Here is a 25,951-nt window from a genome sequence, read left to right on the forward strand (position 1 = left end):
TCAAATGCATGCCTCCGCAGTATTCCAGATACATTTTCTGATTTTATTTTTTCTAAGAAGAATTTAATGCTGACTTAATAAAAGTGATAAATAGATCATCTGTTTACAGGGTAAATCATGAACATACCAATACAGAAGTACTATCAAGCTGCTTAAATCCTCCCATAGCTGAATAATGGGTAAAACTACGCTCAAGATCTTGGCCTGTCTGCCTGAGTTTCAAGGAATCAGCTGTGGTGTTGGGGGCATCTGTTTTGCAGCTGTCAATGATTTTAGCAGTTGCAAAATTAATCTCTAGAGTTTGCCAACAGAGGTAGAATCTTGTGATTCTATTACTGATCCTCAGAGCTCTGTAAATCCAAGCTCAACACCTTTCAGAGTATCAGGTTACCTGATACTTAGATTTCTTTACCAAAACCAAATCATTACCTAATACTAATGTTCCCAGAAAATTTCAGAAATAGGCTGTACATAATATACGTGTCTATATATTGTGTACAAAAGACTTGAAGCACAATGCAAATCTTTATGGTGACATGCTTATGTGCAGCTTCTGAGAAATCCTGATAAAATACTAAGGAAAGATCTCGCACTGTTGTCACCAGCAAACATCGTAGGATTAAACAAAGTCAAAATAATTTTATGGCCTCAAATACTGATGTGTACTTGTCACAGAACTCTTCTATCAGTTTCTGGGCGTAAAGTGATGTAACATTAAATGGTTTCTAGTGGAGGTACTGCTGTACAATATATTGCGTGGGTGAATTTCACCTCACATCAGAATTTAACTTTTTGACAAAGCAGCTGTTTGCCAGAGCCATGTGGATATCATCAAACAGTACATGTGGTACAGTAACAGTGTACCAGATGAATCTCAGGATCTTGCAAGTCCAACCTCAAGTGTGCAGTGAGTTGAGAAGGCCTTAAAGAATCTTTCTAGACCTCTCAATTTCATCCTACACTGAGGCATTGGTGCAAAGTGAATTGTTCTCCCTCTAGCTGGAAGACAAATGCTACAAATTTCACCAGGTCTGCCAAATAGAAGCAAGAGGTTTCAATTCAAACACTGCTACCAGGTAGCTTAAAATATAGCCTGAAAATGTTAAGATGAGCCCTGGGGACCTCTACAAGCTGATGCGTCCATATCCAATAGTAAAAATCCCTTGTTGGACAGGGGTTCTCTGGCACAACATGCATTTCCAAAAAGTCAGTGATATAATGGCTTTGGCTATTTTTCACAACCAGAAAAATTTGCTCAGTCCTTCAGAATAACGACTTTTATTTTAAAGACAATTATTATACTCTTACTGAGTATCACAAGAAAGTTTCTCTATTATTTCCCATAATGGCATAAGTTCTGGCCAAATTTCACTACCTGGGTTTAAGACAGGTTTCAGAACAGATTTTTTAAACATGAGGGAAAGAGAGGGAGGAACAAAACCCTGCAGTTGCTGAATTATGCTGTTTATAATGACATTAGATATTCACAGTCATTACAGGAATATTGTGCTTCATGATCCTTATGATTTCCTGGGAGAATCAGTCAAGATTCATAATACTTCACAATTCACTTGCTAATATCTTCCTTGGGCTTTGGCTTTAAGGTACTGCTGGGAACTACACCACATCAAACAATGAAAGTTGGCTACTAATCATGTCCTGTTTGGCACCTGGCATGATATTATGACAATACACACCACATCCAAAGTCTTATGCACTTCAGAGATAAGAGCTCAAATGGATAGTTATATTTAAGTGGTTTTACAGCTACTACTGTTCACTCATGAGAGGAGATACCCAAGGCCTGAGGATACACTGAAGAGCCTCAAAGGATTAGAAAGAGGCCATTAACATGTTACATATAAAATTATCACAACCCTCCACTCTTAAATCTGACACTGACTTCGATAGTTTCTGCCTCTCTTGGTCATTTCAGACAACTGAAAACACTTTTTGTACTATCTACATTTTCCAAATTTTATAGGCACATCTTATCCTGCTGAGAATTCATAGGCCTCCCTTCCTAATCTCCACGAGACATTCTGCCTTAAACGCTACTGTCTTGTTTAGGTTAGCAGTTGTGCCTGTGACAGCTCTATACACTGCCTTCTGGAGCTCCCCAGCTCCACAGAATACTCGTGCCTGTTTTGCAGATGGGGGAGGGTTGCCATATGCCAATGCAGTAGAAATTTTTGACTCACAGTCAAAAGCATCCAAAAAAGTCAGTATGCAGGATTTTCGGCCATATGGAGGAATTGTTATTTGGCCTTTTCTCTAGCTGTATCTCATTAAGCAAAAAGGAAAGAAAAAGGGGAGGATATTATTTTCTTCTTTGCAAATCTTGCCCCAGAGTTAATCTTCACTTGAAAGACAGCGTTCATTTCTGGTACCTAGAAAACCAAGAAGGAAGTTGTAAGAATCTCAGTGATTTAGGACAATGTTCTGTCCAATTCAACAGGTTTTCTTTAAGTCTTTTACACTTTGAATATGACTTCTTTCAGGGAAGAGGAAGACTTATTACAGAGAGCTAGGACTGGTTCTACTGGGCTCAGAAAGACCAGAGTAGAAAAAGAACCACCTTCCCTTCCATGAAGTCTGTAATGGTGCATTACAGTAAAGCTGTTTTTTTACCTCCATATACTGCAGCATTTTGAAGGTGTCACTAGTAGCACTTCCCTGATCCTTGAGTGTTCTGCAGTCTATTTTGCTAAATATGGGAGGTTTGTTTAATCTCAGACTTTGCTGGGATTTTGCCTTTACAGAAACTAATGTGGTATTAACATAATGCAGACATTTGTGTTTTAACTTTACAGAGCCAATATCATGGCTAGTGTAAAAACAGAAAAGCAATCAGATACTTGTTTAAAAGTTATAAAGACATATAGAAACCTCAAAGCCTCTCCGCTTCTTTACGATCTTCCTCAATGTAGAAAGATGTCAGGAGGAAAAAACCTCCTCCAAAGACACCAACAAAAGCACACACTATAAAGCTGTACTGCAGGCTCCAGAAACTCCACTGGAATGAGCAAGCATTCTTGGCCTGGATAGCATTGGAGATCTAGGGAGTGAACAAGACTGTCATTAATCTGGGATAGCATCATCCTCCTCTCTTGGTTTAAACAGACTGTTTACAGTGTGGTCCTTGAAAAGTATGAAACCAGGCAGATAGGGAGGAAAGCTTGCTACCAAAGTTTGTCAAACACAGTACCCAATACACCTGTACTTCACTGCTGTCCAGCTTCCATTTGGTCAAGGTATCTCATGTTCTTTTATACTTTCAGTTCCTCCAGTCACAAGATAAGGAAATACTGCAACCAATGTTTATAATGTTTGGTAAGCATTAACTCATTTTACCATTTTCTAGCTCATCTCCAGATAGTTAGCACAGGACAGACATTTGGCAATGACCTTTATCATTTCTTGATGTTATTCCATAACTTTATACCTCCCTAATCAGCATCAAATTGATAGAAACAGGGGGCTAGCATCAATTCAGGCACAAGCAGCAACACTCATTAAAAAGGAAGAGCTGGAAATTAATTTGACACAGGAGTGGAGTCTGCTTTTGAGCCAAAGGCATTTGAGGAATCATGGAGTGACATTATGAGGAACTGGGAAGAAGAAGATACCAGGCAGCTGCTTTGTGCACTGGCTGAAGGATGAGGTTGTAAAAGCTATAAATGATACACATGAATTTTATTTTTGTAGACAGAAAGAAAAGCTGTATTTAAAGAAATTCACTAAGATTCAATACAACCCAGGAATTTAAAATCTCTTCTTAGCATAAACAAAAAGATGAATGTTGAATGCAGTCATTTTTATTCCCTCATTTGTTCTTGATGGTTAGAATACACTATGTGACTTGAAATACATAAATATGAGACTCTTCAACCTTTGCTGGATTTAGTATGATTATTTATGACAGTTTAGGCAGATAAGAGCAAGATCAACTTTAAATGGGCACCTAGGGACTACAGCAAGCATAATGGTCAAAATACAAACTTAGTGTATTTAATTTTTAAATGCTTAGTAAGAAATCTCTGGAGCGCAGAAGGGGGAAAAACAGACTCTGAAGAAGACTGTTCCCTGACTCTCCATCCAGTTTTTAAGCTAAAGGATTAGCTGAAGCAGGTTAGTAAACAACAGCGAGACATGAATGCAGAAGATCTGGTGTTTAATCAACAGCAGACATGGGCAGTGTTGGTGTATTGGTTCACAGAAGCATTCCAGAAGACAATGTTGTGGTCTTAGCACAGGACCCCACTTGGACATACAATAGTTCTATTCCTGGATTTATTGTCTCTGTTCTTTGCAAAGTAGCAAGGTTACCTGAGGTTAATCTCATCTGGATAAGCTTTTTTTGTCTTCACACTTTTCGATCAGCTGCTATTTAGGGCAACTGCATGCAAGGTACTGCATAAGAAGTATTCTGCACACAGTTACTAGCAGGATGCAGCCACATCCAGCAGGAAGCCTCAGTTCTGCCTGTGCCTCAAAGATGGCAAAGAACAGTGGGTAAGAGCTACAGACATTTTAGTCTTTCAGGCAGGAAGCATAAATCAATAGAGTAGTCAAAGGAAGAATGCACCAGACATATTTCAGCTTTTAAGATACCTCCCATTTTTGCATATCATTTCAGCCATTTTTCATGACACAGGGATGTCGGTTATTATGTTCCCCCATCCATACAGCCCCATCAGTGAGAGGGCAAGAGTTTCATAATACACACCAATGAGCAAAGTGGTGTCTTCACTTGCCAAAAAAAAGAGAGCCAGCAGGAGGAATCTCTCAGTGAGAGCAGGCTGTCTTCTCTGCCAGCTACATGACACAGCTGAGACTCTGCTTTTCACCCAGGACAAGGGGGATCTCCTGTCTGGCTGGACCAGCAGCAGCTGTGCATGCAGGCACAGCTCACTCGGGCATTTCTGTCTGGCCCTGTCTAACCCTAACACTGTTAACACGTGACAAAGAAAGAACAGATATTCCTGAGGTGAACATCTTAAAGTAAACTTCCATATAATCAAAACTTTAAAACAACAACAACTCACTCTCTCTCCCATGTCCAGTAAAGCAGAAAAATCAAAGTGGGCAATTGTTTAGCTACTGTGTGCAGAATTACTGTGTCTTAAATCAAAAATAATGAAGGAAGGAAACAACAGTGACACATATCATCCACTGGAAATAAAACAAATGAACAGCAAGGAGAAAAGAGGACTAGGCTGCTTTGTCCAGAAGCACCTAAGATTAAGTAAATGTAGGAAGGGCAGAGAAACCAGGTCTCAAGCAATATGGGAATCCAAGGTTAAGGTCATTTGAAACCAGAGCTTTGAATGCCAAGTAGTATCAAAAGGCAACCATTGCAGTCACTCTTGTTCTCATTTTCAAGAGACCATTGACTAATTGCAAGATTCCAAACCTCAAGATCTGAACTAGGAGTTTAGGTTTTATGGTATTTGATTAAGTTCCATGAAACTCCTCACAAACTTAGCAGAAAGTGCTTAAATCCAAGTACAATACCCATAACACAATCTTTGGAAAAATGTATGCCTTCATAATTTATGAGTTTGCAAATTCAGAATCAAAATAAATTTCTACACACTGCATGGAACTACTCACACCTAAAGGTGTAGGATTATCTTCTACATACCTGCAGTGTCACAGGACCAGAAGTTGCATGCAAGTAAAAATGGTTAGAAAAATGTCTGTATTCTAGTATCAAGGCCACCAATTTGAATAATTTCTAGTTTTGGACCAGGAAGTGCCTACAATTCTGTAAGTGTCTGTCTTTCAGTTTCTAGAAGTTTTACTCTATGGAAAGCTCAATAAGCAGAAGATTCACTTACAATCCCAATGAGATATGGGCTGCCTGCATCTCCCAGCAGATGGCTCACCAAAATCTGCAGGGCAATAGCTGTAGACTGTCGTCTTGGTGTCACCACATACTGAAACAAAACACAACCCACAAGAGAATGAATATTAACAGAATGAATGTCATGAATGGTCAGCTACTGATATAACAGCCTAGAGAGATGAATATATTAATTTTTATGTATTTCATATTCAAACACTGGTTACAAGTTTGGAGCCAGAGAAGTTATTCCGAGCAAAAGAGTACACTGGATGTTTTGTTGAGGAAAAAAACCATTCAAGAAAGCAACACACACGGCGGCATGACAATGGAGTAGAAAAAATATGACTTTCCTGCCTCCATTTGTAGACTCACAGCAGCTTGTACAGATTTACTTGGCCATGCAACTAGCAGAAACCTCCAGCCTTGCAGTCATACTGATTTACCAATAAGGAGATGCAGCACTGACAGCCTCTGAGAAAAATCCCTTATGGCACTGTGTCAGCAGGCATGGTCTGGGGGGAAACTGGGGTACCTGGAATTTGAAATATCTGCCATCACTATAAAGGATGTCAGCTGAGACCTTGCAGACCACATGAAGACAGAGGGAGGGGACCCAGCCTGTCAGACCAGAAGGTGCCTGATGGTGCTCTGATGACAGCTTTGACGGCAGAAGTTTGTTGCTTATAACCAGATAGCACCTGAGATATAGCTACTCTGGTAGCATCACCTCAAAATGATTATGCTTTTGAGTGCACACAGCTTAAATAACTAGTTGGAGAAGAAGATGTGGTGCACATCCAGAACACGGCAAAGCATAACATAGATTAGAACTATTTTTTAAAATGAAATGTAGTAATTTTGGGGTAATAAGGGCTTTATGTCTGTGCTACTAAAGATCGACTGTGCCTGAAGAAGTACAGAATGATTCTATGCAATTTGTGTTTCTCTCTTTCAAGAATACATTTACACAAAAAGCATTCAAAGGCAGAATGAGACAGAAGCAATTTTAAACCTTCATACCTTTGTTTTCCAACCACTTGCTCATAGCAGAGACAAAATGCTTAATATTCTCCCAGTCCTCTATTCCCCAATCTTATTTTTTGGGAAACTGATCTGAACATCACTTAGAGTGTCTCAAGCACTAATTAATAGGGTGACTGGTGTTTTACCAAGAGACAAACTCAAGGTTTACAACCCATATTGTGGCTCTAGAGCCACCTTCAAGGAAACACTAACATGCACGGCAAGTTGGGTTTAGAAGAAAAAAAATAAAAGATCCTGCTTTCACATTTGATTTAGAGTTTTATTATCATTCTTTGTGTTTAAAGAGGCCTCAGAATATTAGAGAAAAAAATATTTACCTACCACTAAGATGTAGCTATATCACAGTAGCAACATTAATGTCACTTCTTTAGGGTGAGTGGAACTGCATTAATGGACATTAAAACAGGTGGGTAAGTCCAAGACACCAAGGTTTATTACTCTTGTGAGAATAAGAGCAAAAAATACTTCAGTGCCACATGCAGTCAGGACCTATACATACCAGTAAGTTACAGCATTTTAACTACACTGAAACTTCAAAGCCATAGCATGGATGCAGAAACGGGAAGGACAATAAGCTATATTAATGTAATGGTTTGCATTCAGGGGTGGTTTGACAGAGGATGCTGTAGCACTGCATTCCTTTCCCTCTTGCAGCCCCCCATCTGCAGGAGCTAGCATGACATACATTCTTGGTATGAAGATTGGGCCACATAGATTCAAAACACCTAAAAATGTTATTTTGATAAAAACCCATTCATAGAGTAATCATGATTTACATCTTGTAATTTAAGTATCATGCCAAGCTTTTTCCATTGCTATGGTTTTCATGCTGTATGTCTCTCTCTCACAAACATCCTTCTACCATTTTCTCTAATGTTTGACAAGATGGATGTGCTGCAGAGTCTTTCCCTAAAATGAAGCTCTTCTGGGGGGTGCCAATCTGGATCATTTTTCTCAGCAAGGTCACCTATTTTCACAAGGCTTGTATGAACTCAGGTCTTCCCAAGGTCTCAAACTCTTTATCAAACTTGGTTGAAATCCATGGTTTCAAAACTTAAAGAGAAAGCAGACACAGACTGTAGTAAGTCTTGTTTCCTTAGGAAGTGAGGCTATGAATCCCATTTAGATTTAACAGAGCATTTGATCTAAAATGAGAAAGAAAACATACAGATTTCCCCAACACAATTAGCAAAAATTATAGCCAACTTGGCTATCTGTCCTTTTATCTCTGCCTAGTAAACCCTTCTTGTAGCCAGGGTTTTCTAAGCAGTAACATGCCTTACACCCTGCTGGAATGCCAGAAACACAGCAGTGATGTCCTTTTTCTTACAGCCAAATTTCCTATGTTCAGAGAGGGAGTTTCTCAAGAGCTCACATAATTAATTCCATTCAGTGGGAGCCTTTTGGTCCTGCTTACACCATATTGCAACCAGTTTCAGTAGAAAACCAGTCCACACTGGCAGTGCCCCTCTGAGCCAGAAATGGCCACAAACTTGGATACACAAATCACTCAATATCTTAAACCAGCATCTTTGCACCTAGTAAGAGTACTCTGTACAATGTGGTTTTATTAAAAGACATAACCTCCTTCCTTACTTTGTACACATACAGCTAGCTTGTATCCCTTTCCATTCCTAGTGTCTCCAAAGTAGATATTTCTAACATGGATGGAACATTTATTTTTCATTAGGAAAATTTAGATAGAGTGCTTCAACAGTAATAAATATTAAAACAGGGATGTCTTGGAGATCTCTTCAGAGTTACAGAAAAGCACTTTAATGTCCTGTTGCTGTCACACTGCATCCAGACCCCTGCCAGCCTAAGAACAGTCATGTGAGACTGGCTGATCTGGAAGCTGAAATCCTTGTCATCCATGAGATGGAGGAACAGTCCAACAGCTCCTCCTCACTGTGGTCATGGCACACTTTGGCCTAGCCTGAGGGTGTTCAGTCTACCCAAGTTCTGTTTTCTCTCAGAACCTGCCTGGAGTACCAGTTGAGCAGCTGCACTTTGGGAACAGGTTCTTGTACAGGAAGAGAGATAAAGAGTCTACAGTAGAAAACTCTGAGCTTGGGAAGTAGACCTTGCTATGACAGACTGTACCAGACTGGAGACTGACAGCTCTTGGCTCTCCAAGGATATCATGTCATCTGTCCTAGACTCAGATTTCTTTTCTTTTATTGATAATGACAGGCTGTGTTTGAGAAATACAAATCAAATATTGTTATGCACTTAATATATTGTGCGCGCTGCAGGCATGAGGAAAGATAAATGCACTTTCGCTCTCTCAGTGCCCTGCACCACTTCCATACCACATTTATTTAATATATCTGTAACTACAAGAGACACATGGAACAAAGCTGTAACAAGAAAAATGGAAGAGAAGGATAGGACATTTCCTGTAGTTACGAGGCTCATACCAACTCTGCCTGTGCTATTATTCAGGTTCTTCTGCACAATGGAAACCATATGCAAGAGCTCAAGCCACTGCAGAAAAAGAAGAAACCAAACACTCCCACACACAGGGACTATGAAATAGCCATAGCATCCTGCCTGTCCACAGTGACTGCCCAATTACCCACGCCATGTCAACAATGCGAATGACATCCTACACACTGTCATCTCCCAGGAATCCCAGTCCAGAAGCCTTGACAGGTAAGCAGGATGCCCCAAACAGATATCGTTTTCAAACCCTGTCATACTGTCTCTGGAGGTTTTAGAGATCCTCCTGCAGACTGTGAGAGAGTTGTCAGCTAAAAAAGCAGATGGAACAGACGGGCTGGTGAACGCTCTTATACCTCCCAGGGCACTTCCAAACAAAGACGGGGACATGTTGGTAGCCTTCCCAAACCCCATATTAGCTTCCAGTTCCAGCATCTCCTACACTATTAGCTGCCAAAAAACTAAAAGACAGAGTCCCATCACCTCACAGATGGCAAACATATTTCATAAGGGACACTCCATGTACAGCCTCCCAGTAAGGCAGCGTATTGCAAGCAGAGCAGCTACAGCACTTCTCCACTTGCACATTATGACTGTAGTTGTACAGTAGATACCTTCATGTTTACAGCTGAATAAGAGGCACAAAGGTTGCTACATGCAATGCATCTTGATGTATTAGCCACAAAGGAAGAAAGTCCTTATCATTCAGTCAGCATCTTCCTTTGTCTTCAGCTCCACAGGTCGCAGGATAAATGAATTTCTAGCTACATTGTCTGGCTAGTAGTGTCATGTGGGAAGAAAGAAACATCATTTTCATGGCAAAATAAGAACCTGCATTAGCAAATCCAGCCACATTATCAGAAATCCTACCAGTTCACACGGGAAACAACACAAAAAGAGAAATTACTGTCGTATCTATGGCACCCTTCAGTCAATGTAACAGCAGTGATACACTGAACCCATGGATTTTCAGCAGGATGAAGCACAACTCCCAACTAAGATTGCCGCTGAATGAGCAGACATCCACAAATTCAGCTGAATTCCATCATTTTTCTGATAAGACAATTAGTAACATTTAGAATTCAACAGATCCAACCCGAAGCACATTCACTGAGTGTCTGCTCTTGGGGGAACACACCACTACAGAGCTCTGCTCTGCCAAACTTTTCACCTTCCCACTTGTTGCCAACTGATGCAATATTGCTTGTACCTTAATCTGAAAGATTCTAAAATAAATACAAATAAGGGGTGTCAGTCACTCGGGAGACAAGAGCTTCCTTCCCTTCTGGATTTACATGGATCCAGGATATGGCAACGACACTCCCGACAGACTTCCTGCAGGCTGCAATATGATGCAGCATTCCCCAAGCAAGCTGAGACCTGAGTGACTGCACTGAATGGAAGTGCAGCAGCTTGCAGATTTTGCAGTCTGGATTCAGAAAGGAACTGAAGGAAGAGCTGACAATAATCACCTGCCTTACTTTCCCCATTGTATAACAACAGTATCTAACTCAGTGATGTTGCCCTCCTCTTTAACAATGACAGAGGAGAGGATTAAAATGCAGATGTAGGAGTTCAAAGAAAAGTAAATTGAGAAACTTTAAAAAAATCCTTCAATGGTGCCTCAACTGATGTAAAAATAATTCTAATTGTAATAGTACTTGGTTCTGTTGCAAAAACCCAGTGATTTCAAAATAAACTGAAATAGAAGCTAATAAAAAATTTCATTTTGGACCAGTGATAGCTTTTCTGCACCTGTTCACTGCTTCAAGGCTACAGCTCTTTTCTCATAGGATAATTGTTTCTGACCATTCTTTGAGAGTCAAAGAAGAAACAAAACCCTCTTGCTGCTGGTTGAGGTTTTAAGCAGACAACCAATTCACTAATGCCAACTGCAATTTTTTTTTAATTAAAATTCCAGAGTGCAGAAAACTGACATGTAGAAAGCAGCACCATGAAAGAGTATCCTGAGAACGTAACACAATAGTCAATATCAGCAGTGTTTTGTTGAAGAACCATGAAATATAAGTTGTTTCATTCTTTCATCTCAATCATAACGTAAAGAAAGATTCTTCAGGCTATGAAGTGTGAGGATAAACAGGCTCATGTCAACAAGGCCAGGTCAAGTCAGTGGAGGGGGTGTTCTACAGTGCTTCACAGCTAGTCCCTTTTGTCACTAGACGGTGCTCAGCATTTGGCTATATACTTTCACATGGAAGACTGCAATAGAGATACTTTCATCTCTGCTCAGCTTTTCTACCGCTTGTTTTTAGTTAGTTGTTTGGAATACCAAGCAAGTTGTACATCTGAGTAACTAAGACCATAGTGACAGCAACCTCAGTTGTAAATTTTTCAGTTCCTGTGGTAGCAAGCAGTGATGACAGCCTCGTAAGGAACTGTGTTCCACATGAGCCACAGGCTGCAAGTCTTCTTTACTGTCCTAAACTCTTATGACATGTTATTGTGCATCAGTGCATGTTCTGCTACATATTAATGCATTCACTGTGGTTCTTATATGAAAGATTTATTATGACAGTAGAGTTTGCAGTAGCAATTGGCAAATAGGTTTGAGCTCCCTTGGAATGAAAAACTGTTACATAAAACAGAAAATGCTCACATGTCTCTTGCTTAGGATCTCTTCAGCTACTGGTTTTCCATCATTAGCCTGAGGATGGGAAACAGTCAGAGATTTCTGTTCTGCTTTGCCCTGACCTTTGTGTCTTCTCTCACATGTCCTGATGGCTTTACACAGTTTCCCTACTCGCCTTCCATCAGTACCAACTGCATCAGCATTTTGCCCATGCCATGCTTGTCTCAACAATCTCTGTCTCTCAGGTAGCATCTTGCTTGAGATGTCTGGGTTACAGTCACACCCACCGTTCTGCAACACAGTGATCCCACAGCAGAAGATTCTCCAAAGTAGAGAGTCTGGGTCTCATTTGTGATACAGTACTCTACTCTTTGTAGAAAATGATAGTGCCAATTTAAATGCTTTGTCTTATGCCCATGGGTAGCAACAAAAGGATTGTCAATCATTTTAATAGCTCTGGGTTTGGTACTTAAATCAGCTTTCTGCAGTCTGATTACTAGATATGAACAAGGTAGACCATTTCCTTGCTTATTTGACTGATATTCAGGTTGTTCATACTATGGATTTAATAAAAAAATCATACAAACTACTTCATAAGACTGGTGACCTGCGTAATTCAGTGATAGTAACAACAGTATCTGTCCCATGTTTTACACAGACACTGATTAGTGACTGTGGAGCTACAGCATAAACCAAAGGTTGCTAATTTTTTCCTTTGAGTGAAAACTCAAGTACATTCAAAATTACTAACCCTAAAAGCCTTGGCAATAATAAATTAATAGCTGCTTGTTGATACCTAGACTAACTGTGCCACAAGATGTGTGCTTTTCACATCACTTCTTTTTAAAGAAAGTTACTGATGACAGAATTCAAATTAAATAATGCACTGCTATTCTTTAGGCTTGTGGTGTCAGTCCTGCAATCTCCAAGAGTCTCATAAGCGTTGCTCCTTGCCTAATGCTTTGGCAGTGTAGCACCACTTATGAATTTGACTTGCAAGTGCTGGAATTTATCTGCACTGTATTCTGGAATATGGGAACTTGCTAATAGTTCACAGAATGATGAACTGTAACAGATTCGCTAACTTTAGTTTACAGAATATTGACTTTCCCTCATTTGGATCATCTTTTCAAACTTTTGGAGCACAAATAGAAAATCTCCGATTATAGACAGAAAGTGACCCTCTCTGGTGCAGACCATGTTCTGGCAGACATCCAACAACACAGAGCTGTACAAAAAATCCAAACTAGTGTGGGTACAGGAAGCTCTAGATAGTTCCACTCACGTTCATCCAAATCAGTACAGCTCCTTTCTGGGCTTACAAGAACCTCGGACTGCTGCACCACCACACCCGTATTGTTACTGGCACCTTTGCACGGCAGTACATTGTGGCACGTGATTGCAGCCCCAATGCTAGCAGGGTAACAATAGATATTCTTAGTAAGAGTTCATTCTTCTCTTCCTAGGAGGTGGAGGTCCTTCTGGCCACCGAGATGCAGGCTTATGAACAATATTATGTTGAGGAAAGATGAAAAACTCAATATAAGGGAATAGTTTCACAAACACTTACCAACAGTATGTCTGTCACAACAGCCCAGTTTACAGATAGAAACAATTCTCCAAATGCAATAAAAATCTGCAAAAAAGAAGAAAGCAGTGACTGTACACACTGCATTGACCTTCTTTATTGTGAAGATGAAGGCAGGCTCACTGACTATGCTAATTGATGTAAGGGTTGTTGTGCCTAGCCACCTACTTATAAATGAAGCATCTCTGTCTATGTTTACAAACCCTAACTTCATCTTTAAAGGGGGAAAAGGAACCACAGCAGGTATGTGGGTTGTTTTTTGTCACAAATCTTCAGCAGAAGAGCCAAAATAGGAAACATACACCACCCTCCCAAATAAACATTAATGAACCGCTGAACCCAAGAGGAGGAAAGCAGGAACCTGTAAAGAGAAACACTCAGCACAGGTTTAAAAACTGGTCAAAGATCTCCCTTTGCTTAGGTTTCCAAATGAAACAAATAGAACACCTCTGTACCAGTGCAAGTACTCTTAAAGCTCCTCCAGAGACACAACTTCCAAGATGAAATGGACTCCAAGAGACAGGCAGCCTCAAAGCCTTGGTGCCCTGTGGGAATTCCCTAATTCATCACAGATGGAGACTCAGCCATCAGGAAAAGGGGAAGGGCCCCCAACAGTTCTTACACCTGTGGTCTTAGAAAAGATTAACTCTTTCAGCTAGCCCTGGACATAGATTTGAGCAGGCTGTACAGACTAATCGATACTTGAGGAAAGCATTAAAAACTACACTATTAAGCTGAAGCCATTCTAGAAGGCAGAATCTATTTAGTGACAGAGGTCACAAAGTCAGATGGCACCTAGGAAATAAAATCCATTACAACAACAGATGCCAGCATCTTGTTCAGTAAGGTCTTGGTCAAGATGTTGCATCTGGTTGATGAAAATGTAGTCCTAAGAAAGGCAGAGTGGCAAACTCTCAGATGTTTTCAGAGGGGTAGCTTACATTCTCCTATGAAGAACCAGACCTATTATGCATCTTCCTATGATACCCCTCCCTCCTCTGTGTTTCTTGCCTGTACTGTTCATGTCTTTTCCTCTCCAAACCAGTCTGGAGAAAAAGGTCCTTGAAGTACAGAGATATTTAGCATAGAACTTTATCCAAACATCTTTTCCTTCAAAATGCTTTATATAGGTTTTCTAATGTGCAGCTGAATCTCCATACATAACTATTTTTCTTTAAGTTTTATAACAAATATCACTTGTTTCACATACCCCTTGACTATGTCTTAGCTCTTGGATTTATGCATCCCACTAGCAAAGTCTTTCCACTGATACAACCTTGGCAGACCTTGCCCTGGCAAGAGACAGAATGCAATCATTCTTCTCCAGTTTCATGACTGTTGCAATAACAGCCTATAGACTGCAAAAACCATGCTGCATGCCAGTCTTAGCTAGAAAGCAAGTGACACACCCTTTATTAGAGAACGTTGGGCCAAACACAAACTGAAATGTGTTCATTAACGTGGGTAGCAATATCACACAGTTCAGCTTTTTGCCAAGCCACCTGGCAATAAGGACTACCAATGTCAAATCTTGCAGCCACCAGAAAAGATTAGCCCTTTATTATCTTAAGATAATACTCTCTGAACTCTCTTGGAAGACCCAAATTCATAAAGGATCTTCCTTTCCTTTTGCCCCTTGATTCCATACAAATAAACTTTAAATGTGCTATTACTTAACTTAGAACTGCAGCCTGTGAAGTGGTCAAAGTAGTACTCACAGAGGAATTATAGAAAAATGCAGAAGTGCAGTTGAATCCTGCTATACAGTGACAATGGCATGAATTTATGTAAATTCTGTCAGTTGTGCCATAGCTAGCAAAAGATAGTGTATGCTAAAGTGAAACACAAAGGAGAAAAAGAACAAAGGGATTTATTTAAATCCTGACTGCTATTTTACATATGACAAGATGCAAATCCAACAGTTAGAATAGGAGGTTCTGAAGACTTCCAAACTGTTCCTAGATACCATCAGTGGAGTAGATGACTACCTGCCTTTATACATCAAACGTTCTCCTTTATAGGAATCTTATGATGTTCAGCACTTTTAAAGTGTTTTTTCCAGTTCTCCTTTCTCTTCATGCTTTTTCCAAGTTATTTAGTCTCTACAAGCCCCTAAGAACAAGAGCATGTCATGCCTAGTGCAAGAAAAGAAAGCTAAATTCATCTTTAGGAAATAAGTTATACTCTCAACTTAGATACCGAAGGAATAGGAATTAATGAAAAATTATCCATGATAAGAAAACATGATATTTAGTGGTTAAGGCTTCATACTTCAGAGAATAATTATTTCATACATAATTGTGTTAACATTAAAGACCAACTTTGTTAGCTTTTCTTTTCTTTCCTAAGATCTTGTGTGGATTGCAATTGTAAGGTCACCAGAAAAATTTAACCCAGACAGCTTTGGAAGATAATAAAACATTCTACGGATTCTATTAAGGTATTCTGTCTGCAACCAATATCAATTTTATACTTTCTCATGCAGAATAAATGCAATATGGTTGAATAGCTGGCATACTAAGCCATCCAACTGCAAAAAAACCCCTGTAGTCAATAAAGAGAAGAGAGTTTTATGTTCTTTTCTTCAAAACAGGTGGACACATCCTGGAAGTACTGTACTTGGTTAGGGAGAAGGGCTGAGGATGGCAGGAAAACAACAGAGCAATGCTCTATTTAAAGTGCATCCTTCTGTTCCTACCATCTCTCGATATTCCTCATACTGTCTCAAGTTCTTATTTTAAATTAGTATAGAAAGGGTTTCCATTAAATTTGTCCAATCATGTTTGTGGCATGTCCATTCTAATCTGCTAAGTGTACCTAGAAAAGAGTGAAGCATTGTATTTTATTGCTGCCACCTTCTCCAGGATCCCCAACTTTTTTAACAAACACTTAAAGCTGGTCTCCAAAGGATACAACCAGAATAATGTCCCAAATTTTAAGGGGATTTTGCTTTGTAGATGACTGTTTACATTCATACCTAAGCTAATATGAAGAGAATTAGATTGTAATCAATGTCAGTGCCAAGCACACATTCTGATTTTAAACAGTCACATGCCTCAACAACAAATCAGGGAATCAGTATGGCTGGACCATAAGTGAGCAATGATTTCTGTCTTTTTTCAAAAAGAACCACACCAGGCAGGTGTATCAGAGACAAGAGTTGCAGAATGCGTCCTTCAAAGGCAAGCTGCAGGTTAAGACAGCATTACCATCAAAGATAGGTCTGTTCAAGTTACCGCAACACCAACTATTGTCCAAGGTTCCTAGTCATGACTTTCCAAAGCATCTGCTGCACTGCAGAGAGCACACATATTTCATTTTGTTTTGGAGACAGGAACAGATTTAGACAGAGACTGCTCTGAGATAACGAAGCCAGGTAATTTTTCTCTTGTCTTTTCAAAGGCAGTCTTTGAAATCAAGAACTGGGTGTCCAGAGAGAGAAGAGAAATCTCATTACATTTCAGTTCACCTACCCCAACAGAAACCTTTGGAAGTCCAGCCATATTTCTGTGTTAACTTGAGAATTCTTGTGCTTTGAAACATTTCTTCCAGCTTTGGCCATAACTGATTAAACCTGTCTTGTTCCCTTTTATTATCCACCCAAGACAGTGGAAAGCACCATACAGAAGCCACTGTAATTGCACGCTGATGCAAGTCTGCTTTTTTGCTTCAGTAGCTTCTGCACTGTGAAGTGATGGAGACAGGTCTGCTAACATCAGTGTGCCTGAGTAGACAGTGACTGGAAAGCCAGTTTCCTGCTAGTGTCCTACACAAATGGAAGATTTGTTTCAGTGGGACCTTCAAATTAGATGCAGCAGCTGGCACGCCACTCCAATTCTCACACCAGTATGACTAATGTCAGATCTTGTTTAGAAAGCAAGGAGAGGCACGGCTGGTGCCAGAGAAGCAGCAGTTAAGCAGCTGTAGTGGTAAAAGTACTAGAAGAATCAGGTGCTTAGATTATGTACAAAATTTATTACCACTGCACACTGTTGACATTACATGTTGGAACACCTGAATCTAGCACATCAAACAAAAGACAAAATGGCAAAGTCTTTGGTTAAAAGACCAACTGGTCTGCCCATGGGAAGAAACTTCAGGAACACACTTATCCATATCCCAGTCCAGACTTTCCTCCCAGATAACACACTGCCTGGAAACAGAATGCTGCTTGCAAGGGGAGAAACATTTTAAACAAATTCCTTTTTATCAGTCCTAATAAAAGGTATATTTTGGTAATTCAAAACCAATATATTGATTCACTCATCTAACACAGACTGGCAAGTGGAACTGTTGCTCTCTACCTTTAACGACAAAAAAGAACTGCAGAGCAGGACTATGTGGGAACCTGAGAAGCAGCAAAAGAAAATGGCTAATTCTTTTGGCACTCAGATCTCCACTTTTGAATCTAAAAATAATCTTCGATTTCACATTTTGCTTTGTGTACCCACAGTCGGACATGCAAATCCATTTGTTTTCTCCCTTGGTGTAAAGGCGTTTTTCCACAGGAATACACATTCCTGAGGAGTCAGAAGGAAAATCTCTTTGAATAAGTGTTATTCTTAGAAGCAAAAAAACTGCAAAACTGCCCTTTTGCAGAGAACTGTTGATTACTGTAATTAACTTTACTTGGATCCTCTTATTTATGTTAATCATGGTAATTGTGTCTATGAAGTCACAGGAAAAAAGCTTGAAGTCTTTCCCTAACACTTTAGCAGATTATAGTTAAAATAAGGTTTACATTCAGCTCCCTCTCACAGGGAATTTTTGGAACTATTCATTGTTCCTAGTAAGTTTCTGTTTTACCATTTACTGACAACAGAATTTAAGCGATTTATACTTCAGTTTGCATTGCCAAAAGCTTGACTTTGAAGATCAGCTAGTGGTTTGGGGCTTTGAAGGTGATGGCTAAATTATTCTTAGCAAGAACTGTGCGTAGTGTACAGTCACAAGTACACCAATCTTTAAGTATTCAGAGAGCAAAAATAAGTAAGAATACTAAATTAGTCACATAGCATTAAAAATTAACATAAGATTGAGACTTCCTTTAACTACATTTTTGGATAAGGGACACTCTAGCTTCCTGCAGCTAACTACATAGGCTTACTATTCTCTTCTTTAGTGTGGGTGGACTGTATAGGTCCTGAGGCCCAGTTTATAATGTTCTGACTGCCTGGGCCAAATAATGCACAACATGGCTCTCACAGGACAGAGCGCAGCTGCAGGCAGTATTAGAGCAACATGCACAGTCCTTAGCTGGTAAGGCCACCTTGTCACAAGTCACTGAAACCTCTTATTGGTCTAGAAGATCGCAGAGAATTCTGCAAAAGCCATCCCTTCCTCCTCCTCCCCCTTCCTTATCTCCCCAGGATCTTAGAAAACATTTTGCTAATGATAGCAGATCGGCACTTACAAATGTGGAAAGGATGTTTGTCTCAGCCACCATCAGAGATATGTAGAGGCACAGAGCAGAAATGAACATGCTTGTGGCACAGATCAGAGGATCAGCTTTATTGTTTATCTTCCTTAATCTTCTTGCAGCTTCTGCCCCAGTAATGACACCCAAGATTCCCGTCCCGATGGTGATGCCTCCAAATATTAAGCTGGTGACAAAGCAAAGGATTCAGTTGAGCATAGTAAGACCATACTGTGGAAAAAAATTGGTGTTAGTTTATACCTTTAGTTTCAGAGGACTCTTTACTGGGGGACTTGAATTTTATTCCACTTGATCTGACCCTCCCACTCTTTCTAAATGGATTTAATCCCAAGCCTCAATTGAAGCTATGCCTCTGCAACTGAGCCTCTATGCTGTGGAGCAGGTATTTGCCCATTTACAGAGCAGGTGTTATGCACCCAGGCTCAGAGAGGACTCTTCTCAGTATGACCTGGCTTGGCCATCCAGTGATTTAGAGGAGACACAGTCATCTTGGTTACTCTGTGAACCAATCTACTCAGTCATCCCTAAAACACAGATGGAATAACCCTGTATCACAATCTGCTGTCTTGGAAGAGATCTTATCACATGGAATTATATACATCTAAATTACAACCCTCTAGTTAGCACAGCTGAGATGAGTCGCTTCTCTGACTATGGGAAACATCTACCACTTCCCAAAAGAGTTGAAATACTGAATGGTTAACCAGAGGGAGGTCCATGTAATATTTTCTGAATGCAGAATGTCAAATGCCACACAGCATTGTGTGTCTGCAAATGTGTTCTCCAGGAATGACAAGTTCCTGTTTTAAAAGTATGTGTTTGAATAGCTTAGAAGATTCAGCTTCCAAAGGGACTTCTGTATATGCTTTTCTCTCTGTCCCAAAGGAGATCGTAATGACAAAGCAAGTCTCTTGCTACACGACTAGTGATGCCACTGATTGTTTAATGCATTGTAATTCTCCTGAGGCAAAGGAGGACAGGAGCACAAGCGCTTCTAAATATTTTAGAGTGCTGCATGGTAAGTTCTGTACATTTTCCTAAGCTTCCTCTGACTGCAAAGCAAAGTAACCATCTAGGATATGATCTGTTCCTTTAAACTACAGCGCACCTACTTTTTAATTTCTTTCTGGCTGATTAGGAAGAACTCAATACTTCTACAAGGAAAAAAAAAAAAAGTATTTCTATACAAGATAAAACTTTAAGCATATTTGTACTCTCCCTTTAAGTTCTTTGGGATTCTGATCCATCACTCAGTATAGCTTGATGGTGACAACATAGACTGTCTCTAGGCAGAATAACTATTTTAGAGATTTGTCCGGGAGAGGCAAGTTCCAAAGTGACATTAGTTGATCAAAGCATTCATGGAATTGTGTTTAGAAGATTCTTCTGTTGTAAACTGAAGTTGAAATAAACCTACAGCTGGAAGGGAACAGCCAAAACTAAATCCAAGCACAGTTCAATGGACAGGGAGTAGGAAAGTACAGAAGCCTAGTCCTGGTGAAAGGCTCCTTTGGGATGTTTTAAGGTCTGAGAATGCTCACTTATCTGTCTGATCTGTTCAAAAGTGTCTGCACAAGGACCTGAATAAAAACTTCATACTATTTATCTACCTTCAAAGGCTTGAGACCTGAGTCAGCTGTGGTGCTGTTTGAATTTGTGTTTCCAGTGAGTCTAAGTGACACAGCCCTGATCCTTAAACAAACCCTGCAACTGCTGAACAGCCAGAGGGGAAAACGTCCTTAAAGTACCCCTGGGCAGGTCTGGGAATGTGCAGCTCAGTTCTTCCAGCACCATCAGCTACAGGTCTGACATGGTTGTTTATATCACGTTTCTTTGCATCCCACTGGAATAACAGTCTAAAACTGACCCTATGCTGCTTCTGGCACTACCTTATGCCAAGGCTATTTTTAAAGCATCCTGTAAGAAGCAGTACATGAGGTTAAACTATCAGGTGCTCCATTTTACTTCCCTGAAGACCATGTCTGCTCTAGCAACACTACCGTGGAATAATAATTCAGAAGGTGGATTAGAAAACAAAACATAGGCTAACACCTTCAGCTTAAAAAAGGAAGTAATTAAACTGTGTGCCTTCTCTGCCTACCCTGAGCTGGACTCCTGAGTTCTACTAAGTAATGTGCCAGTGGTGACACCCGTGGAAGGACAGTTGCATTCCCCACTGAAGTATTTGTGGATGACTATTCAATCTATCCAGTTACACTACAACTTGGAAACCACTTTTGAGTTGGCTCGGTTATTCCATTGCAGAAAAGCAAAAGAACCCAATTACCAGAGGACAGCCTCAAGGTATGATTACTGCTTTTCTCTTTAATTGTCTTTGCCTGGAAAGACAAAGTAGTAAGCAGTTAGTTCTTGGAAATCCATCATGAAGGCAGCGACTGAAACCGGATTTGGGACACCTCCAGAAGAAAGGTAGGGACACTTGTATGGAGGCCACTGGTAGGGAGTTGGTACACAGAAGAGAAGTGTCCCAGTGCTCACTGTTACTGAGGGCAGTCGTGAAGACTCGAGAGGAACACTGAATACATTTTTCTATTCCGGTTAACACATTGTAAGGAAAAATATTCTCTTCCTAGCTGGGGAAAAGTGATCTCCAAAAAATTGTATTATGATTATTTTGAAGTCCTCTCCTGTTGTAAATTCCCCTTGCCCACCCAACATTTGATACTTATTCATGAATCTTTCTTGGTCTGGATACCCTCTGTAAGCAGAGTTCTGCTGACAGATACTCACAAGACCAAATTATCCTGTTTTGACATAATAACATGATACTAGATCAAATTCATTGAGCTTGCTTTATGCTGGGAGTCACAATGACCTGGCCAATATAGAAGCAGGAGTTTTAAAACCAGACTAACAAGAAGGTAATAGGAAAGTTACCAAAACACAGGATCTAAACATACTTAAATGAGTATTCAGGTAGGTTGGGGAGCACAGTCAATTGTCAACTGAAGTCTCCTTTCCCTGCAAATGTTCCTGTTACTGCTTCTTTCCACTTTACTTAAATAGAGTGGCAGCATCTTTCCAGTTAACCGAGTGACTATAAACAAACAACTAGGAGTGTCTCAGCATACCTGGCAGCAACCTACTCTAACATTCACACCCAACTGTCTTCACGAGAAGTGTTGAGGGTCACATCCTACCTTCTGCCTTTGGAAACAAACTTGACTCAGCACTGTGCAGTGTTTCCCAGCATGTTTCCACAGTCGTGCACACCTCACCTGTTAGATGAATTGCTTGATTTTTGGAGGCATGGTGATACAGTGCCCTGGACAACCTGAGCCCTGTAAAGAAACTGCGGCATCCACATTCCCAGGGCTCCAGTAACAAAGGCCATGGCAGTCAGACCCAGCGAGGACCAGACAAAACTCCAACTGAAAGTTAAAAGAAAGAAATGTGAGATACTAGAAAGAATGGGGTGTGAGGAAAAAGGGAAAGCCTACCTGCAATATCCAGGATTTCAAGCAATAATAAAACAATTCATTCAGGCATCTTATAATCAAAATGCACTCCCTTGAAGATACTAATTTTGATGAGACTTTATCAATGAACTTCAACAGTAAATTACTATTAGACCTACTGATTTCATGTTAAATCCCAGTCCTGGTCTCTTGCAGATTTCATTGCCAACTTCTGCTAAAACAATTGCTGTGAAATTTTTGATAGCGGAACTACAACAATGGAGAGTGGGCAAGAACTTAATGGCTTAGTAGCTAAATGAAAGTGTTCTATGTGCAAGTCTAAATGCCTCAGGATGGTTTTAAGTTGTTTGTGTAACCAATATAAATGAGAGTAACATCTAGATCTTCCAAACTGTTAAGATGCAGTGGCTGAACCACTCCTTAACTCTACCTGAGGAAGTAAAAATGGACTCTTAGTCTGCACAGAGAGTTTTCAGACAAAAGGAGACACGTTGTAAGAAACTGTCCAAATCTTACGTTCCCTCCTGCCCTATTCTAGGAGTAAATTCACTTTTTACTGGTCTCTTTCTAGTTAATAGTTTAGGAGAAAATTCCCTTTGAAGGCAATAGGGAGGTATGAAATCTTAAGACTAAATAAAAGCGCTGCAGATGACCAGGTGACCAGCAGACTAGAGGATTTGTTAAGATATGAATCTAATTCTTCATCTTCTAAAGATAACGGGCTCTCGGAGTTGAATAAAAGCTGAACCACCTGGTTTTTTGGCAGTATGTCCTTATGCTTTGGAAATCAATTGCTAAAGGAAAAGCAAATTAAAAGCTGATTTTACAACATTGCTGGAGGTTGTGAGGAACAACTTTGTAGGAAAACAACTTCGCCGTTAGTCAGAAAGGTTTATTTTTGATTCACTTCAGACTGTACTGCCTACAAATTGTGATCCAGCAACCTGGATCTCTAACGCACTTGGTATTCTGGATGCAGCCAGCACGCAAATCTAACCGTCAATTAGAAAACGCTGGATCCTCCACGAGAGGGACACTCCACAGACAGAGGAGGTCTCGGGCAAGCAAGAGGGGCTTGTCTTTCCCGGGAAGCCCTGCCGGGGCGGGCAAGCAGCGGCGCAGTCGGGCGGCCCGGGCGCAGCCGCGCAGCGGCACCTGCCGTTCCCCCGCGGAGCCGCCGCTCGGCTCGGTCCGGCCCCCGGCGGGGCTACCGCGGGCCAGCGGGCTGCGGGCCTCAGGAGCCTGCCGCCGGCCTGCGGGTCAGCTGGGGTTGACTTTAATTTCTGTGGGGTTGAAGGGGAGGAGTCGTCTGGCAGCCAACAGGTTAGGCGGTCAGACACCTGCAGTTACTTCATGAGCCGTGTTGGGCTCTGGCCTCTTGTCTCAGAGGCACAGCAGGCTCACAAATACCATATAAAAGCTGCCAGAGACGTGCTGATTCAACCTTCCTCAGGCACCGAGAATTACAGATAAAGTTACACCTGCAAAATGTGCTTCTACCCACCTAGCTTACCCTATGTGTTAAAGCAAGAGGGAAGGGGAAACTTAGTAGAAAGCAGAGTTGGATTTAAATAGGAGCACACTGCTATCACAGCTTTGCCTCCTTCCCCTTCCTCAGAATGGGAGAATAGCAGAAGCAAGGAAATTTTTAATCTATCGTGCAGCATTCCTGTAAAAGAGTGGAAGAAAGATTTTAATTAATTGTGTCTCAATAATCTTGTACATAGCGTGCGATACAAAGGAGCTGAGCAGGATTTGATGGCCTATTTCTAATAACGGAATGGTCATTCTTCAATGGAGGGAACCTTTACTGCTAAAATCACTTACTTCTTGGCAAGTGATACGACATCGTGACACCAAGTAGTCTTGGCAGTTCTCTGTACACCCGGTTTCTCAGCTGCTACTCGTATTGTGCCGGAGATGCTCAGTGCTCTGTGGGCTGCTGTCCTTCTCTGGGTCCTGTGAGGGACCAGGAGAATCAGAAGAACCAATGCTAGACCTCCCATGCAAGGAGTTACCTGTAGGCACAAGGCTCATTAGATCAAGGACACCTTTTTTCTTACAGTGAAAACTCCACAGCAACTCGCATTCAGTGTTAGAATGACATATCAGAGAATTGCAGGTATGTTCAGAAGCAGATGTGACTTGCTGTCTGTAGGTCATATTTGTAAAGAAGAAGGGTGACTTTGGTGATTTATGGTGACTTTGGAGAAAAGATAACAGATCCTCCCTCCCCATCATACAGATATATGATTGCTCCCTCCAATTTTGGATAAAAACATGTGAAGAAAGGAAACTGTACCATAATAGTCTGACCGCAAATGCAAGAATCACTGATGCACTGAGTAACATCAGACTGTTACTCCAGTAAATATTCTTCCCTACTCATCCTGTACTTGCTAGTTAATTTTGTAGGTAAGTTAAGAGGATCTGACAAAGTACTTCCAAAGCACTAGGTGCTCAGTATGGTGAGAAATTATGATGACATGACCAGAACAGAAGAGGCTTTTTTCTTGAAACCCTCAAATAATAGAAGTTGTTCCCAACAGCATTTCAGAAAACAAACTCTTTTGATTTTCCTGAAGAATTATACTGGTGCTACCAGTATAAAGTCCATTTTAACTTCAGTTTCCTCTGTTTGAGGAGGTCTTGGTGAACTGACAACCATGCCAAGTGTGTCCCCAGGTAAGAGGAACACCAGCACCTGCCCTGGCTGCTGTACAATTTCACCTATGCCTGCTTTCATTCTGCAAGAGCTAGGCAAAAATCATCCACTTGTCCTGCAGGAAGAGTTCTCTTAAACACCAAGTTCATGACCAGTCAGACAGTAGAAAGTCCTCCCACTGCTCACTTCTTTTAACACAATGAGCATAAGTAATCTAAACTCCAGTGATGATTCTGATTTTACAGTGATGGCTCAGCCCCTGAGTGAAAGTGAGTAACTCACCCTGAATGCCCAGTGCCAGTCACCTGTGACATCTGCCATGCCAGCTGCCAGGACATAACCAAGACCACTGTAAGCAACAGAACAATCAGTAGGCACCGAATTCTTGCTGGCTGAAATGACACATCTTGCCAGCTAAGGAGCACACAGAGAAGTATTCTGTCATAGTTTTCAAAACAGATAAACAGAAACAACCCTTATAGTCTATGCCAGTCTACTTGCCAGCCCGTATTAAAAAGACAGTCTAACCTCCTCAGAGCAGACTTGAGATGGTGGCAATAATGTCCCAGATTTCCCTTGGAATACAAGTTCTGTAGAATGACACTGCAAATCCAGATCAGACAGCCCATGAAGCAGTTTATTATTTACTGTTTTCTGTGCTAGCGACATGAGTTAAGCCCTGCAGGAATTCCTTTAGTTTTAATCTGCTTTCTGGGCTCAGCCTTGGCTGCCTGCTCTAATAAAGAGTATGCCTCTGAACCACTTAAAAAGTCCTTCTCTACCTCTTCTTCAGACACAATGTCAATTTAACTAAAAGAGCAGAGGGAACTGCCAATTCTTCCCTGGGAGACACTTAATGGAGCATTCTTGAAAATTTGTCAAGTAAACAAATAT

General features: G+C 40.7%; 1 protein-coding gene across 1 annotated transcript in view; it reads right to left on the reverse strand.

Moving 5' to 3' along the window:
* Positions 1-1,262: 1,262 nt before the first annotated feature.
* Positions 1,263-25,951, reverse strand: part of LOC141931981 (protein spinster homolog 3-like) — a 30,302-nt gene continuing 5,613 nt past the window's right edge. Inside the window, exons 5-12 of the mRNA XM_074844859.1 lie at positions 25,340-25,406; positions 24,220-24,410; positions 22,192-22,344; positions 18,929-19,118; positions 13,498-13,563; positions 5,844-5,942; positions 2,890-3,058; positions 1,263-2,390 (exon numbers count right to left, since the gene is read on the reverse strand). Coding sequence (XP_074700960.1) covers positions 2,891-3,058; positions 5,844-5,942; positions 13,498-13,563; positions 18,929-19,118; positions 22,192-22,344; positions 24,220-24,410; positions 25,340-25,406 — 934 coding nt within the window. The 3' untranslated portion in view covers positions 1,263-2,390; position 2,890. The remainder of the gene's footprint in view (positions 2,391-2,889; positions 3,059-5,843; positions 5,943-13,497; positions 13,564-18,928; positions 19,119-22,191; positions 22,345-24,219; positions 24,411-25,339; positions 25,407-25,951) is intronic.

The sequence above is a fragment of the Strix aluco genome, chromosome 19 (genome assembly GCF_031877795.1).
Source record: "Strix aluco isolate bStrAlu1 chromosome 19, bStrAlu1.hap1, whole genome shotgun sequence".
Taxonomy (NCBI): Eukaryota; Metazoa; Chordata; class Aves; order Strigiformes; family Strigidae; genus Strix; species Strix aluco.